The 16736-nt window shown below is 39.9% G+C and overlaps 3 protein-coding genes across 4 annotated transcripts in view; 1 reads left to right on the plus strand and 2 right to left on the minus strand.

Moving 5' to 3' along the window:
- Positions 1 to 713: 713 nt before the first annotated feature.
- Positions 714 to 6006, minus strand: LOC103154277 (uncharacterized protein C2orf71-like). The gene is made up of 2 exons (XM_007575497.2): positions 2167 to 6006; positions 714 to 1342 (listed from the first exon to the last, which is right to left on the minus strand). The coding sequence occupies exons 1-2, from the start codon at positions 5451 to 5453 to the stop codon at positions 1219 to 1221; spliced, it is 3411 nt and encodes a 1136-aa protein (XP_007575559.1). The 5' UTR covers positions 5454 to 6006; the 3' UTR covers positions 714 to 1218.
- Positions 6007 to 9172: 3166 nt separating this feature from the next.
- On the plus strand, positions 9173 to 13630 carry LOC103154289 (speedy protein A). 2 transcript variants are annotated; one of them, XM_007575522.2, is made up of 7 exons: positions 9173 to 9489; positions 10730 to 10979; positions 11141 to 11199; positions 11284 to 11369; positions 11456 to 11627; positions 12334 to 12664; positions 13174 to 13630. In XM_007575522.2, the coding sequence occupies exons 2-7, from the start codon at positions 10769 to 10771 to the stop codon at positions 13233 to 13235; spliced, it is 921 nt and encodes a 306-aa protein (XP_007575584.1). In that variant the 5' UTR covers positions 9173 to 9489; positions 10730 to 10768; the 3' UTR covers positions 13236 to 13630. The 2 variants fall into 2 exon arrangements, with proteins under 2 accessions (XP_007575584.1, XP_007575575.1); XM_007575513.2 differs by having other exon boundaries at positions 9173 to 9469.
- Positions 13631 to 14225: 595 nt separating this feature from the next.
- Positions 14226 to 16736, minus strand: part of trmt61b (tRNA methyltransferase 61B) — a 54911-nt gene continuing 52400 nt past the window's right edge. Inside the window, exons 6-7 of the mRNA XM_016662426.1 lie at positions 14632 to 14706; positions 14226 to 14557 (exon numbers count right to left, since the gene is read on the minus strand). Coding sequence (XP_016517912.1) covers positions 14523 to 14557; positions 14632 to 14706 — 110 coding nt within the window. The 3' untranslated portion in view covers positions 14226 to 14522. The remainder of the gene's footprint in view (positions 14558 to 14631; positions 14707 to 16736) is intronic.

A 16736-nucleotide genomic window follows, 5' to 3' on the forward strand; every position in this document is an offset into this window, starting at 1 on the left:
GAACTGGAGTTCTCCAATTATATGGTTTTCACAGCAAGTTTCTTCCGCTTCCCTTTGGGAAAACAATCACACTTTGCACTTGGCAGAAATTAAATCACACGTCTATTTTTGTGCCACTTTAGGAAGACAGAGGATATCCTCAGGGAAAGATTGCACTTTTATATTTGAATGTGTTTTCTGCAGGACAAAAAGGTTATCTTCAAAAGCCCTCAAATGCAAATGTCCATTTATGTGAAATTTATCAGGATCTAACTACTGTAACTACTCTAGAAAAATAAGTCTGAAAGGCTGGAAAATTCAACTGTTTAAAAGGTCAGTCCTCAATGTACAAATAGCCATTATTTAAGACACACAGAGATTACTCGTTTATCTGCATTTTATCCACTGAAGTCTTTCCTTGCAACTCCACCTGATAGGAAAATGGCTTCAGTGCAGAACAGAATACGTGATAGGAGCAATTTGAAAGTTGGCAAACTACTAGGAGAGACCTGCTGCTGGACAGCAGTTAAGTATAGCTTTATTGGATTAAGCACTATTGGTCATGGAAACAACGGCACACGTAATGGCTTTGTTTTTTGTTTTGTTTTTTATTCATAACAATTACAAAGACATAGTAAAAATGACAGACTGAAAAAATTATGAATGCTTTTTAAAGAAAATTAAATAAATTTTGCATCACTTTACAGAAAATTACAGCATGGACAACAAAAAAAACTAAAAACAAATCACAAAAACAAAATATCAAAAAGTAACGACTATGATTTTTTTAAGTTGTCCCTCTTCATAAAAAAATGATGTACTTCAATTTAATTGATGATGTAAATGTTTAGCAATTAGTTTTCTACCACCAGTTTTGACCACACTTGTCTCAAATTGAATGAGCAGAATTTGTTTTCTTTAATTTGTGAAATGTTATCTATAAAAAACTGATCATAATCCTGATCAGACTTGTCCAGCAGATGCTTTATCATAATCTTCTATAACTAACAAACGAGTCATAAATTTTGTAAACATAAAAACCAAAAACAGCACAATAACAGTTAACAGTAACACACCTTAATGAGAAATAAGCCAAGTACAGAGTATCTGGAGGTGTGTTACATGCCATAGTGGATGGAATTAGCTCCTCTTCTCTTCCAAGTGAAATAAACAAGACAATTTTAAATCCACGGTAATGCTTGCTAATCTATAATCCCACAGCCTTGGTGTTGGCTCTGTTTAGCTCCTGTGTAAGGCCTGTCCGACAACACACAGATCCGGGTGTGATGTAGAGCGTGGCGTTGTCCTGAGGTCTGACTGGCTACCCCATAATTCACGGTGCCTGGCTGGATTGTCATCTAGCCTGTTAAAATGAAAGTAAAATTTACTTTAGGGGTAAGCGTAGCATGCCTGGAGGGCTCAAGAGGGCTGTTAACAGAAATCATCCTTTAAATTAAACAAATGCTGTCAGGTCACATTGTGCAGAAGGAAAACAACCCTTATCTAATCAGAAACTGTTTCTGAGCCTGGTGGTCTTGCTCTGGATCCTCCTCTGCCTACTTCCAACGGACAACATGTTGTGTTCACCAACATAAAACTTAGCAAAGGATCAATTTCCATTTGGATCATAAGGATAATTTTGTACCATTTCTGCCAGTGAGTTGATTAAAAATAACAGAGAATTGGACTTCATCTCTAATAAAGTAATTCAAAAAGGTTGCTCAAAAGTCAAAGTGATTTTTAGGTCTTGTGTTTGGTCTTTGATGTCCAATAGGCTTCAAATACTGTTGATGTGCCCCACAGGCTTTGAGACCTAACACATTCATTTGTTCTGCAATTATCCCTTTTCCTTTTGTTTCTTCAAGTCTCAAAATCCAGTCCATGAGGGCCAGTGTCCGACAACGGTTAGCCATCTCTTTGCTTCATCACACCTGGCTTCAGTAACTCATTAGCCGAGCTCTGTAGAGCTTGACTGCGTAATAATGAGACAGTCTTGCCATTGAATTAAAGTGTGTAGGGGAAGACTTAAAGTGTGTAGGGGAAAAGACACATCTAAAAGTTGCAGGAGTCTGGCCCTCTAGCACTGTAGTTTGAGACCACTGTTTTAATTCAAAGGCAACATTTTGAAAGACCTTCGGAAAGCATGACTATTTTGTTGAAGGATTTAGAAAAATAAATAAATCTTACCCCTTTGTACATATTGCTGGCTCACTTCCACAAGTTTCAGCCACTGAGGTCCCTTGGAATCGGGAAGTCATGCTTAGACTTGGCCTTCTGTCTGACTGGCTACGTCGAACAAAGGGTCGTGGTCCTTGTACAGACACAGGGAACCTTCCGCGACTCCCCCAACAACTGGAAAGAACTGAAACTCTGTTCGAAGTCCATGCTTGAGGTGGTTGGACAACTGAACAAGGCTGGGCCTCAAACATGGATGGAGAGACTGGGCAGAAGACCGAACGAGCATTACTGAACATCTGTGCACTTGATTCTTCAGTGCTGTTCTTCCTTGACCATTTCTGTACCTTTGGTGAGGCTGGTGGAGATGGTGCTTTGAAAGGGTAGGAAGTGCTAGAGTTCTGGTTTGCAACAGGTGGGCTGGGAAGTCTCCGTTGAAGTGCTGGTGGTGTAGGAGGTGTCTTGTTAACAGGGGAGCTATTTGTTGAGGGTATTGTAACTTCCTTTTTTGAACCAAGGGGGCTGGGAAGTCTTCTATGCAAACTACTTGGGGTAGAGGGAGTGGAAGGTAACATCCGGCCTTTAGAGACAGGCGGCGTGCCAACTGGTTGGCTACTGGCAATTGAAGAAGGAGGCACGATAGTTGCACTGGTATTAGATTGAGGCACTGAAATTTTGCCATTATGCTGTACATTAGGTGATTCTCCTTGGGGTTTTGAGGTTGCTTCCCTACTAATCGAGGAGCTCTCCGAGTTCGAGTCGGAAGATCGTCGTGTGTGTAAGGTCTTTCTAGTTTGATGGTTTGAAGATTCTGTCTCCATTCCAACGTGCTGACTGACTTTTGAAAAAGCAGGTGTACCTTGAAAAACAATCTTCGTTGACTGTGGTATGCCTCCTTTGCTTGGTAACACTGTGACAGTCTGAACTGAAGCTCTAAGTCGTTGGGATACAGCAGGCCTTTTTAGCACAGGTGACTTTCCCACTTTTGTAGACCCATCTCCTGCTGCAGTCGATCCAATTGGAGCACTTTCAAAAGAAGTGTCCATTAGTACTTCCAGAGGAGGTGGAGGAAGATTGTCGAGATCAAAATAATCATTTTTTTCAGATGTTGTGGTCTCAGGTCTACAGCTGGTCACTCCCGTACTAAGAACTGCTTCCACATTTCCTAAACCAGGTAGGATGGGAACACCACACTTCTGTACTCCTTTTAAAGGCCCAAGAACTGTAGGAGTTTCTCTTACCTCTATACCCTGGCTGAAAGTGTCAATCAGCTTTTTGACTGAATTCCTGCCCCTGTGAAAGCCAGATGACAGTTGTGGTGATAAAGGAGGGCTAGGTGGAGGAGTGGCTTTTATATGACACTTGGATTCTGTTTTTTCTTCCTGTTTATCTTTGTCAACATCAGAGATGATTTCTTTTTTGTTGCTGTACTTTAAGAGACGTGTTTTGTCTTTAGGTGATTGGCTATTATTGTTTTTACCTTGTGGAGGCTGTTTTCGATTTATTGCTGGAGACTGAGCTGGTGAATTTCCTTGAGTTTGTTTAAATGTAACTGACTTTGAGTTTCCTCCCACTTTGGTTTTACTCATCCTTTGTAATCTCTGGTTTAAAGCATTCTGAGTCCTTTCTAATTCAAACAGAGTTGGATCTTCACCTTTACTCCGCAATGATTCTGCTGACCTGGAACGTTGACCCCTGGCAACTGGGTTCTTTTTTATTTCTGTTCTCCGAACAGCTGTTGCTGTTTGAGGCCTCCTTGGAGATTGCACCTCCTCATCTGTCCAATCTTGTCTGGTGGTCTTTGGAGTGCCTGCTACTTTTGCTTTGGCACCAGTGTTCTGCTTTTGTACAAACCGTATTCTATCACTTACAGCATTTTTCATTTTGAGAGTCATTTCTACATTTTGAGGATTTTCTATGCGTTTTCTCGGTATGCGGAGTGGAGGCGTTGCTGAACTCATGGGTGAAGAATTAGATCGTCTCGGGAATGACACTTTTCCTTCCTTAACACCTCTATCTCCTTCCTCTTCATCATTGTTGTCATCTTCACCATCATCTAAGGAGGCCGAGCCTAACAGTGAATCTCTTTGGTCATTAGGCACCATGGTACACGTAGAATCAAGTGAATTGAGTGAAGTGAGAGAAAAACTTGGACTCATTTGAGTCCCATATTTTTCTATCGATGCTCCAGTGATGTTTGTAGCAGTGTACTCCGTAGGACTGAGTGGAGTTCTGTTTGTCCCACTGGACCCACAACTCTCTCGTCTATGATGCTTTTCACATCCATTAATGGATTCATTCTCAGCCCCGATACCACTGTCCTCACTAAACAGAGCTGAATCCTCTCCTCCAGGCTTGCGCAGGGAGGCCATTTCTATTTGGGTTAGGAGTCGCATCATCCTGGCCTCCAAAGTGCGTTTGATTTTCAGTTTCTCTTCTAAAAGTTCTGACACTGAGGCAAAGTAATCCACTGCTTCTTCCAAAGCAGAGTCTCCAATCCCACAAACAGTCCGGCTCACATTCCTCATCCTCTGAGTGGTGTACTGAAGAAGCTGCTGCAACAAATCTGGTGGCGAGTCTGAGCTAGTCGGACCAGACGTCCGCTGCGAAGAAGATGAGAGATTTTTCTTTTGGCTTGGCCAAGCAAGATGTTCTCCATTTGCTTTCAAAACCTGTTCCCCCTCCTCTGTCATTTCTTCCAGTCCCTGAATTATTTCCTCATAGCGCAAAGCCATGAAGGCTATCATTGTCTGCACAGCAATCTGAGTTTGGGTGGCTTCTTCCATGAGCTCAAGTACAGAATCATATTTGTTTATACTGGGATTCAAAAAGGCATATGCAGCTTGATGAGCCTTTACCAAAGGTTCTGGAAAGTCTACTTTTTGATCTGTAGATATCTTTTCCTGGTCTTTCCTTCTGGGACCTTTAGTACCTTTGGCTGATTTCTTTGGTTTCTTGTTAGACTTTTTATCAGCCAACTCCTCCTTGTCAATGTTTTTATCCTTTCTTAGCGGCAGTGTGACTTTTTCTGTTGCTGTACTCTCACCTCTATCAATGTTCTTTACCTCCGTGTTCACTTCTTCAGTGGCATATCTCTTTTTTTGTGGTGTCATTTGTGCTTCTTTCTGAAGTACCTGGACATGTGGAGATTCCTTGTTCCCCTTTGCTTCTCCTTTTGCCTTGTTCTTCTGTCCGTCTTCATCTATCTTGTTTTCTTGAGGCACTGCAGGTAACATTCTTTCCCTCCTCATGGCACCCAAACTGCCCAAATTGGTACCTTTGGAGGGTGAGCAGCCCATTTTTTGTCTTGAAAATACAAGATGACTATGTTTTCTCACAGAGCAATTGCAAGAGAAATAAAAATCCAACCAAGACTCTTATCCACCAGCTGTATCAGTCATTTTCAGATGGCCGAGGCTGTACAGAATAACACAATCCCTTTCAACAAGGCGTTTGTCAAAACAAAAAGCAGATAAATCCATTTCAAAAATTGCTTCTACCCGTTACAAATACAGAAAATAAATCCACAGACTTGTGGTCATATTAAAATTTGTCTGTAGCCTGCAGTGAAATGCGTCCCTCTGAACCTTCTGGAGGACAAGCAGCTGAAAGGATTAGTAGGGCTTTCAGTGAACTCCTCCGCATTAACATATGGCACGTTAAACCAAATAAAACTCACCTACTTGTAAGAACATAAGCTCATTTGTGTAATAGGGGCTGGCCCACGATGGCTTTTTATAGCCTGCAAAACAATATTGTAGTTTTTGCTCCTCACTGAAAAGGAAAAGCGATTCATTTTCAGCAGGCATTCAAAAACATCTTTAGTTGTATTCTCAGTTATACATTTACATGTAAAGCTTCAATTTTACTAGAATTTTTTTTTTTTTATGGAGCATTCAGCTTGGAGAGTCAAGAATTTATACAAGGCATAAGCCTTGTATAAATTCTCATTTTGTCTTTCACATTTCCCCAATCATACAGCATTTTAAGTAGTTTTCATTGTGGGCTCCTTCCTCTTTTACAACCATACAAAAATCATATTAGTCCAGTCAAGTGCTGACTAAGGCAAAGAAAAGTGTAATTGACTCAGACCTAAAAACAGTTAAAGTAATCTCCGTAAAATTTCAATAGAAATCTTTATTTTAACCCATTGAATGGCTTAGCAAACATTCCAGATCACTACAGCCCAGTCAGAACCAAACATGAAGCACCATTCAGTGCACCAATCTCAGTTCAGAAAATGAACCCATCGGGTCTTCAAAAAAATAAAAAATTCAAACACCCACTACCTATTGGTTCAGCAGTAGCCCTTCAATGGTCAGTTTGACAAATCCTGTACTCTGGTCTTTCCTGAGAGCCAGTGAAGTGTCTGAAGCAGTCTGTTCTATCATAGATTAAAGAGTCAACACAAACCAGCTGAGTCAGTTTCATCATGAAGTCCCTTTTTGTCTTACAGATGCTACAATATGTTAAATGATAAAGATAGGAGTCGAGCCAGTTTTAAGTTTTCCCAGCAGTTTTATTCAGCTCTTTGTCCACATCTAAAGAGTTCCAGATAGCCAGATGAAAAGTCCACCCTGAAAGACAAGACAGGATAATGGGTACAGATGGCAACTTGTGTTCCAGCAGTAAACACTCAATCTTTCCTTACCAAAAAGACAATCTGCCTTCTAAAAGTCAGTTTCTGGAACATCTTGTTGCTGCATTGTGTCAGTTTCAGGCTCTGAAAAATAGTCATTGCTGGAGTACTGATTGTCAGAAAGGAGGTCTCTTGCTCTGTGATGGCCTCCGTTTGGCTGCATGAGGAGAGATGGCAGGTATACAGAAGGCTTCATCATGCCCACCGGCACCTCACTAGTCATCCAGGCCTGTGCAAGGGGCATTTCACGAAATTTCATTAAATTATTTCCAATGAGAAACCGTTCAGGATCCAATATTGAAGGCTGCCACGGCAAGTAGCCATAAGCAGGTGGAGGGCCCATCCCATAGGGAGCAGATACAGACAGCCGGCGGTCATATGCTTGGAGAGGTGAACCACTCATGCCATAAGCATAACTGTAATGAGGGGACCCAGCAGTACCATAACTGTAGCCATAAGGAAGAGATGCTGCATGGATGCCACCATAATTATAATAAGGAAATCCCCTAAAGCTAGCACCATAAGTATATGGATGAGTTTCAGGGCTGGGATATACAGCTTCATGGAATGGTCCAAACCAGGGATTGGACAATGGATACAAGCCTCCAGGACTTGAAACAGTCAGTGGTTGCATTGAGAAGGCAGGTGACTCCTCTGCACGCGATGGAGGGCCAACATAAAAGGCTCTTGGTGGTAAAGTATCTGGGGCACTAGTACTGCTGGAGTCAGTGGTCTCAACAGGAGCTTCAATACTGGAGTTCGACTCGGTTCCAACAGATGAGGATGCAAACTTAGAGTCTGGAATTGCTGAAGATTCAGAACTCATGGAAGTTGCTTTATTGCCATGATCTGGTGAGAGAGAGAAAGTTACACAAAAGTGGTCAGTTGTGTCAAGTCTCACAAGTTGCATGAATCTAAGCTGCTAGGAAATGAGTGGCAGTTGTTAGGCACCATGTTGTCTGTATGGAGCCAATAAAGGTTCAATTTAGATTGTTCTTGTCACCAGCACTGTGAAGAGTCAGTTCATATTTCTCAAAACATCTTTTACATAACTAGCAGTTTTTATTTGTCTTTACACCTTGCCTATTGCAACTAAAACCCAAAAGAACACTGGCAGTTTGAATTGAAAAAAATTAAGTTTGATGCCAAGTCCAATAGTGTCCATACTTTCAAGGTTTAAGATTTTGACTCACCAGTAGGAAAACAATTTCCAAGGCAAAAAAGCAGGCTGATCCATAACACCCTGCAAAACCTTCACATTAGAACCAACACTGAGACTCATTTTACTTTAATAAGTTAGTCATCACACCAATCCACTTTAGTAACAAACCTTAAAAGGCCTCCCAGGAACATAGTTGCCCCCTAAAGAATAGTTCAGCTACAGAGAGTGACCCTCAGAGAAAAGAGAACGCTCTTAAACAGAAGGCTTTGCAGTCATTGTGCTTATTGGAGACACCTGTAGCACACTGAGCAGGTGCAGTGGTTCTTTTATTGGCCTAAGGGAATTTATGCAAGTGAAAGACAATCAGGTTTTCATTTAGTAAATGACAATGTTTGTGGTATTTACTAATGAATGAATAAAATGTCTTCTATGTAGTCAGCAAAAATCTACTCATAGTAGAAGTCAAAAAGGATATTTCAACATATGAATATGAATATACTAAGGATACACATAAGACACATTTGAACAACAGCACTGTTGATTATGGTATAAATTAAAATTAGTTAATGTATGTTTTCTGGTTGTCAAAAAAATAGATAAAACAACTTTTAGCTTGATTTTATTTAAAGACTGAGTCACTGAGGCATGTAGTTAATACGGGGCATATTTAAGACTAATTTTGAACTTTGGCACCACATTATCTTAAAAACTGGACATGACATACTCCTGTGACATTTGGAAACAAAAGGCTACATTTAAATAACAAAAAATTGGTAGATAAATAAAATAATGCAGCCATTTCTGTGCAAAATATACATTAGTGGGTTGTTCATAATTCTTCCAGCTTCATGCAACAAAGACAGAATTAGTAAGAATTTAGAGTAAAATAGAGAGATAAGTGCTGTCTATACTTGTATGCTATTTTTTTCATCTAAATATGTATACATTAGCTAAAGATGGATCTGAAATGTTTATTATGGTGTGCAAATTAAGATCAAAGTCAAGAAATAATTATTGAAAAGGTTTGTGATCAACTGTTTGACAAGCTTAAGGTTTGATTTGAGATTCTTCTCAATATTTTGTTAGGTTATCTTCTACATTGCTCATTGAAAGATGTGTTCTTTCCTCCCTACTTTTCCAACATGGTTTTAAAATGTCTTGAGATGTATTATTTTGTTTATGAGCCTACACCAAGTCAGCGCCATAGGTAGAAAATATAGGAATATAGCTTTATTAGTTGTGCTTCTTTAATTTCTTCTCATACTGCTGATGTTAGTATTGTTCGAACGACTTGATTTTTAATATTACGCAGTTTTTTGAATGATGAAATGGATATCAAATAGGCCATGATTGACCCTTATCTTGCCTTACCAATATGGCGGGCGCGTCGACGTACGAGCGTACTGAAGTTCAACGCCACGTCAAAGAAGAAGGAGAAGGAGAAGAAGAAACACTGCGAGTAGTCAGCGCGTCTCGCGCTAGGGAGGAATGCTTGCTGCGGATCCTCGAGCTCTGTGAGTTGCTATCTACTCGGGTTAATGTCTGTCCTTTTGTCTTATCTTTTATGGAGCTCACCAACCAATAATAGCTTTAACTTTTATTTAACGCTGATACTTTTAGTTTTTACCGATGAGAAAAGATTTTCTGTAGAAAAACCGAAAATGTGTGATTTCGGTGAGCTTTTAAGCTAGCTACGCCATTCTTAACCTAGCAGAAAAGCTGTAGACTTGACGACTAATTTAGTAAAATGTCAATTTAGATCAAAAGTTTAAGTAACATCCTAGTCACAAAAATAAAAATAGTGACCTAGATTTATAATGGAGGGTAACAGTAATGTTCAGATTAATTACCGCAGACACCTGCAAGTATGTGGGTAAGCCTTTTCCACTCCAAGTAAAAACTGATTAAAATGTATATTAAATTCACATGAAAATCCAATTTCCTTGCATATCACTTAATTGTTACGGACAGCTGGAAACATATTTTTGTCAAAAAAGTGTACTAAACTAATGCAATACGCTAACATTATTAGAGGTTTTTCAGTATATCGAAAACAGTTCCGAATCAGTCATTTTTTTAATCCAATTGTTGTACTTTCAGTTTTCTGTTATTTGACGTCTTGCTCCAGTAAGCCTCTGTAGGAATAAGTTCTCTTTTTGGAAGACTCCGCTTTCTCAAATTTTGTCTTTTTTTACATAAGCGAGACATTTTAAGTTGCTTTCCCTCAGCTTTAACTTTGACACTGAAGATAGTTTTTGACAGATTCAGGATTGATTTTTGTTGTTGTCGTATCCAGCCGGCCTATTGGATAGTTCAATTATAAAATTCGTCTATTTCACCTGCAGTGGGATAAACTAATGCAGTTTATCCCACTGCATTTTTTTTATTTTAAAAAATAATGGATTAGTTTTAGTTTTACTGCATTAGTTTTATTTTAACTGATTAAATTAAACTCTGTTTGAAAAAGTAGGACATTTTGTATTTTCATACATAATTTATTATGCAAATTTTATTTTTACATTAATATATATCAAATTATAGGATTCTCTCCATTAAATTATGTCTTTAATATTACGAAAAAGGTCTGTGCATTTAATGAACTGGAAAAGATTAGCTTTTAGTCAACATGAGATGTTTTCAGTAATTTTTTTTTATGTCGGGTTGAAATGTTTCTTAGTGTTTATATTTCCTTAGTTATATTTGTCACAATTAACTTTCTAAAGAAGTGGATTAGCTTAAAGATCTTTGACTTTTCCTCTCTCTCCAATCACCAGACAGCAGTAGCCTCCTGAACATATGACACAAGCTTTGGCATGATGAAAACTCCTCCCTCTGCATCCCTGCGGGTCAAGCGCAAGAATGTCCGTCAGATGAGAAAGCATTTCTGCCTAAGCAGAGCGAATGGTCAGGACTCTGAAAGTTCCCTGTGGAAGATCCAGTCCGGTCAGCGTGACCCGTGTTTTACCAAAATGCCTGCAACGGTCATCCAGCGGCAGGAAATGGCTTCATACTTGCGTTTTTTTGGTAAATCGGCATGTGGACGTGTGCATGAATGACTGGATGTAGTATGAAGTGTGTTGGGGTCCTCTGGGCCTGATGAAACGCTATACAAATACATTTACCATTTAGATTAAGAACATCTGGTGAGAGAAGCTTAAGGACTAACATAATAGTTTCGGTTTCAGATGATGGCCTGATCCAAGACTTTCTCCGGATGGACTGTTGTTATAAAATGACTGACAAGGTAAAACCCTTTATACTTTATAACGAACCTTCATTTTGCTTAATTACTGTGGTGCTTACTTCAAGTTTTGCCCTATTTTGTCAGTACCTTTTAGCCATGACCTTTGTGTACTTCAAACGGGCCCACTTCTCTATTGCTGAATACAGCAGAAAGAATTTTTTCATGGCTCTGTAAGTCCACAGAACTCAGAAGAAGCTTTACATTTTTGGTTGGAAGCACAACATTCCTGACATCAGCATTTGTTCTGTGTCTGTAGCTATCTTGCCAACACCATGGAAGAGGATGAGGAGGAAAGCAAGTATGAAATTTTCCCGTGGGCTCTGGGAAAGAACTGGAGGAGACAGTTTCCACGTTTCCTTAAGCAGCGAGATGAGTTATGGGCTCGCATCTGTTACCGAGCTGCCGTCAGTAAGAGCTGCTGTGAGGAGGTGCGAGCATTTGTCTTCGAAATGAGGCTGATAAACTCAGCGCCATCCAGAAATCTCTGTCCTCTCAGCATGGGCATTATGATTAATTTTGGGGCTTTTATCCATACATTTGAAGTGTTTTCTTTTTATGGTTGAAGGGTGTTATAACAAACAATTTGATGGGGGTACTGTGCACCTCGGTTGGTGGAGGAGGCGCCCCACATGCAGAAGTCATAGTCCTTGACGCGGTTTCCCTGGATTCGATTCCTGGTCTCGGGCCATTTGCTGCATGTCTTCCTCTTTTCTCTCCAGCTTCTTTCCTGTCAAATGACTCTTCAGTAAAAGCCATTAGTGCCAAAAATAGTCTTTTAAAGAAACACTTTGACAGGCGAACTTCAGTGAGTACTGTAGTTGATTTTCTCAAATCCAAAAAGGGTGAAAGTTATAGATACAGCTCTGACACACACACACACACACACACACACACACAGATGTACTTTGAATGAGAAGAAAAGTTAGGCAACCTCCTTATAGCCAGTGTTGAAGCTTGTTGTATAAACACTCCACCCTAAAAACAGAATGGGTTAAATTGAGTATTGAAAGCCCTAAAATAATGACATTCATACTGATCAGTGTATGTGCATTTCTGACTGGTACCCTAGCTTCTTTCAACTTTAACAAGCTTGGATTAGTTTGTTGACTTCTGTCTCCCTGCCTCTGTCCCCAGGTAATGGCCATTGTGCCTTCTCACTTTGTGTGGCAGCGGCAGCGTTCTGATCACCACAGTGGCGCCCTGAGACAGTACAATTCACAAGGCCCTACTCGTTTTCCGCGCGGCCCGTCCGCCTCCCCCGTTTCCTGTGCCCTCTGCAATTGCGGCAGCAGGTTGCATCGCATCTCCTCCAGCCACCCATCTGCACAGACCACAAGCTACCTGAACCCGTTCGCTCCTGCCTTTACATTCGAGCTGACGCCACCCAAAGCCTCCAGCAGGACGGCAGAGGAGGATAAAGACGAGGCACCGAAATTGTGCTGCTTCTGTCCTGAAGAGCTTCCAAGTAAGGGCTAGAGGTTATTCAAAAGCCAGAATGCTGAGCGCTTTGCTATAGATGAAACAAGGTGATGAATTTCTTTGTTTTGCTTTTAGGCTTTTTACTGATTGTCTATTGTCATCCTGAGCACTGATTCTCCAGATTTTATAGAGCTTTTCTTTATACTATTGGATATCCACTAGCTTTCAGCAAAAAAAAGAAAAAAAAAACTTTGTATAACATAGCATAATGGGCGATGTGTATTTAAATAATTTAAGCAAATGCATATGATTTTTTTTACAACTCTCTTCATAAGACAGTTTAAAAAGTGATGTATTTGGGAAACCAGAAACAATCCAGGAAAGAAACCAGAGAGATGCATCATCCTTGAACACATTAAGTGAAATCATTTTTAAATTAGGCAGAAATAAAGTAGACCCTTGTTTCCCGCCTTTTTGAAACGATTACTTGCCAACTAATATAAGGAATAAATTGACATCTCCTAATCTAACTTGTTTGTCCTTTCTCTTTGATAGGGGAGACCTCTTCCTGCGACTCCTCCTGTGACCCCTTCATAGACTGGATCAGCGAGATGTAAAACCCAAAGCTAAACTCGGCTGTTCCACCTTCGTTCCTCTTTGTACCAACTGAACCGTTCTGTGCAATAATCCTTTATCTAAAACTTTGAAGGTCAGAGTCTTCCAGTTAGTGGTAACCTGAAACGAGCAGAATAAACTACACTTATTCAATGCACATAAATATGAAATAAGTTGTACACAAGCTAAGATTGTTCCAGCTACAGATTTCTCTACATATTTATTTACAGTATTTATTTAACTTATTTGTAAATGAGAGATATTTTATTTTTTTGCAATATTTCAACCCTGGTACACATGTTGGATTGAGATGGGGAATCTTGTGGGTATCTTTTTTTTCCCCAGTTGTGACTTTTTGATGAGCAAATGCCTGCGAGTTTAATACAAAGGCTGAACTTAAATTTGTCTCATTGTTGTCTTTTACTAGGATCAGGTGCCGATATAACGGCTGTTTTTATAATTAGCTAAAACATCTTTGTTACTGGGATACCGACACACAGACCAGAAAATGTTGGAATCTGAGTTTAGTATGTTGACGATCTGGATAGGATTGGAAAAAGAACATCGATTCAGGTCTTGTTCATGAGTGTATTATCAACATGATTTATAACAGAAATTCTAAAAGTATTTCTATCACCTGTGAGTTTTCATGCTGGCTTTTGAACCAAATATGCACATAGAAGTTGCATCTATCCTCAATCAGTCCTTCCATCCATCTCATTCTGGCCGTATACCAATACGCCCATTCAACCATGCATCTGTCAATATATCAATTGATCAATTTGTTCTGCCATTTTCTCCCATCAGTCATCCATCAGTTTCACCATTCACCCAGTTGTCCACTCTTTCATTTGTTTGTACATCCATCATTTTGTGGATCCTCCATCTGTTTTTTCCATCCATTTGTTTGGCTCTCCATCCAAGCCGTCCATCATTTATGCTCCCAGCTGTCCAACCATTGTTACAATCCAACTGTACATTTACAAAAGTCATCCATTTACTGATTCATCAGTTTATTAATTTAAACCACCCTTCCACAAGTCCATTCATCCACCTGTACATTATTTCTTACAATCGGTACATTTTTCAGGTTTCATGTTTGGACTTATCTTGGCATTTTTTATTTAAGCTAATAAAAACTTTTCTATCCCTGTTTTACCATATAAATGTATACATTTTTAGATTAAAAAAAAAAAAGATCCATATTTCCATCAGTTTCTTTCACTTTTCAGGCTCTGTGAGGTAACATTCAGCTCTTAAATTATGTTTTGTGTCGTCAGTGACCGTGGCTACCTCACAAACTTCCTCAGCTTCACCAGGAATGCTGAAAAATGAAAGGACATGATCAGAATGTACTACAAACATGAAACAAAACCAGAGATTTGACCTCATTCTCACCTGTGTGACTCATCTGTTCTGGATGGGGTCTGGCTATGTAGGGAACATTACCAAATCCTGGCTCAAAAGGGGCTTCTGAAAAGACAACCAACGTTTACAGGGAGAAAATTTCAACCAATAGGATTCCAAGAAATCAGTCGTTTTCATTTGCATTTACCTCCATCGGCCGATGATTCTTCTTCGCTGCTCGTATCTTCACAGAGGTTCGGAGCTTTCCTGGTGCAGTATTGTCCATCTTTCTGCAGGGCAGGGGCCACCAACCATTGCCTGACGGGAACCTCAATGATGCGTTCACACAAAACAGGAAGTGCGGAACACCGGAGACCCTCCAGCAGATCAATAACCTGTGTTATACTGTGAAAAGAAAATAGTGAAACACAGAATTCAGTTCCTGCTCATACATACAACAATTTAAAACTTAAAATATTTAAGCAGAACACCTCTGAAGGTTGTTGCCCGTTTGGTCATAAGTATTATTTTTTACATAGATCTGTCAAACTAAAACCAATACTTGAAAACTGCCTTTATTTAAAATGAAAAGAAACCTATTTAGGAAGTTCAAAATTCAGAAACTTGTAGAACAATCAGCACTGAAGTCCACTCTTCTTTCACCTCATTAAGGCTTGCAGGCATGTTGCTACACAGCTATCCCAAGGTCACACTACAGCATGTCAATCATGTTGAGGTTTGGATTTTTACTGCACCGTTGTGACATGATTGTCCCGCTGATCCAGTCAGGACCAAGTTTCAGCTGTCAGATGGACTCGCATCTCACTCTAGTAGTAAGAGGAGTTCATGGTTGATTGAACCCTAAATAACTGCAAGGTGTTCATGGCCCATGGCTGAAAAACAAGCCTAAATTGTCATTCCTCCACCATTGCCCTGCATTTGGTTTATTTCTTAAAAGGTGCCATCTATATGTATCTCTATATTAGTCTTGTCTATTAAAAGGCCATTATTTAAGAAGTCCTTCAGTTTGTTCATACAGAATTAAGAGCATGGACTGTGCTGCAGTGTTTGTAAAGAAAAAAAAGACTGCTTCAACCCTTAGAAGCAAGCCATGCTTGTTATGCCTGAACTGACCTGTCTCGAAAGCTACCATGCTATTTAAGGCATGCAGCTTGAGATTCAGTATATTTTTTTGTTAGTGGCAGCCTTTTCATTTCTGATGTTATCGCCACTTACTGGACTTGCGTTGATACTTCAAGGTTTTCAGGAACACAAGAAAATGTTTAATTTCATAAAAGCCTTATGTGTTTTGAAGCGGCTGCTCACTTTGCGAGGTAGATAGCGCACACAGCTCCAGGATGCAAGTGTGGCAGCACGGTAGGTAAAACCAGGTGAGGGTCTATCAGGTCGAGCGCAACCTGCAACAGAAAGCAACTGACGAATGAACAGATCTATTCATGTCAAACGTGTTAAGAAAACGTCATGACACTGACCGAGTGAAATCCTCGACCAGCGAGGAGTGACGAGGCTGTGCTGAGGTCAGCATTCAGGAACTCCACGTTGTTAGGCCACTCCTGTCCTCGTCGCAGAGCCCAGGATGTCCTCCAACGCTCGTAGTTCTTCACGGATCTTCTGTGGTGATCCGTCCTCACCTCTATGCTCAGCACGCTCCCTCTGGAACCAACTGGAGGAAATATCTGGACCCTATTGTTTCTGAATGTTGAATGAGGTCTCATTTTCATCATAATCTTGATTCACATTATTCATCTATAACATAAATTAATAGAAACTAGTCTTAAACCTTAATGTATTACTTGATATCTTCCTTTCTAAGAGGCTAGACTTAGATACCTTTTGATATGAGCTTAAATATGCAAATGAGATGCTCCTAACTGGATCTGTCAGATTTAGTACAGCCCTGCATGGTTATTCATACTCGTGCACTTAATTGTTGATCTGCAATGTGTTCACACCCTGTCAACTACTCCACATGCTGTTGCTTCACAATCACAAATATTAGTGTATTTTATTAGGATTTAAAATGATCAACCGACTTAAAGCAGTGCATTAATGTGAAATTGAGGAAGAGGATAAATGGCAACAAATCAAGACCATTTGCATTCAGCCCCCTGAACCAACTTTTTAATGTTTCCCAT

This window comes from Poecilia formosa, unplaced genomic scaffold, assembly GCF_000485575.1.
Source record: "Poecilia formosa unplaced genomic scaffold, Poecilia_formosa-5.1.2 Scaffold8, whole genome shotgun sequence".
NCBI classification, from domain to species: Eukaryota; Metazoa; Chordata; class Actinopteri; order Cyprinodontiformes; family Poeciliidae; genus Poecilia; species Poecilia formosa.

What these genes read in the sequence shown, in the direction of transcription:
- LOC103154289 (XM_007575522.2), top strand. Translation starts at nt 10,769, where the DNA reads ATGATGAAAACTCCTCCCTCTGCATCCCTGCGGGTCAAGCGCAAGAAT. An exon ending in GTTATAAAATGACTGACAAG is followed by an intron (nt 11,200 to 11,283) that starts GTAAAACCCTTT and finishes CTATTTTGTCAG; the next exon opens with TACCTTTTAGCCATGACCTT. An exon ending in CTGTCCTGAAGAGCTTCCAA is followed by an intron (nt 12,665 to 13,173) that starts GTAAGGGCTAGA and finishes TCTCTTTGATAG; the next exon opens with GGGAGACCTCTTCCTGCGAC.
- LOC103154277 (XM_007575497.2), bottom strand. Translation starts at nt 5,453, where the DNA reads ATGGGCTGCTCACCCTCCAAAGGTACCAATTTGGGCAGTTTGGGTGCC. An exon ending in CCAGCAATATGTACAAAGGG is followed by an intron (nt 1,343 to 2,166) that starts GTAAGATTTATT and finishes TCATTTTAACAG; the next exon opens with GCTAGATGACAATCCAGCCA.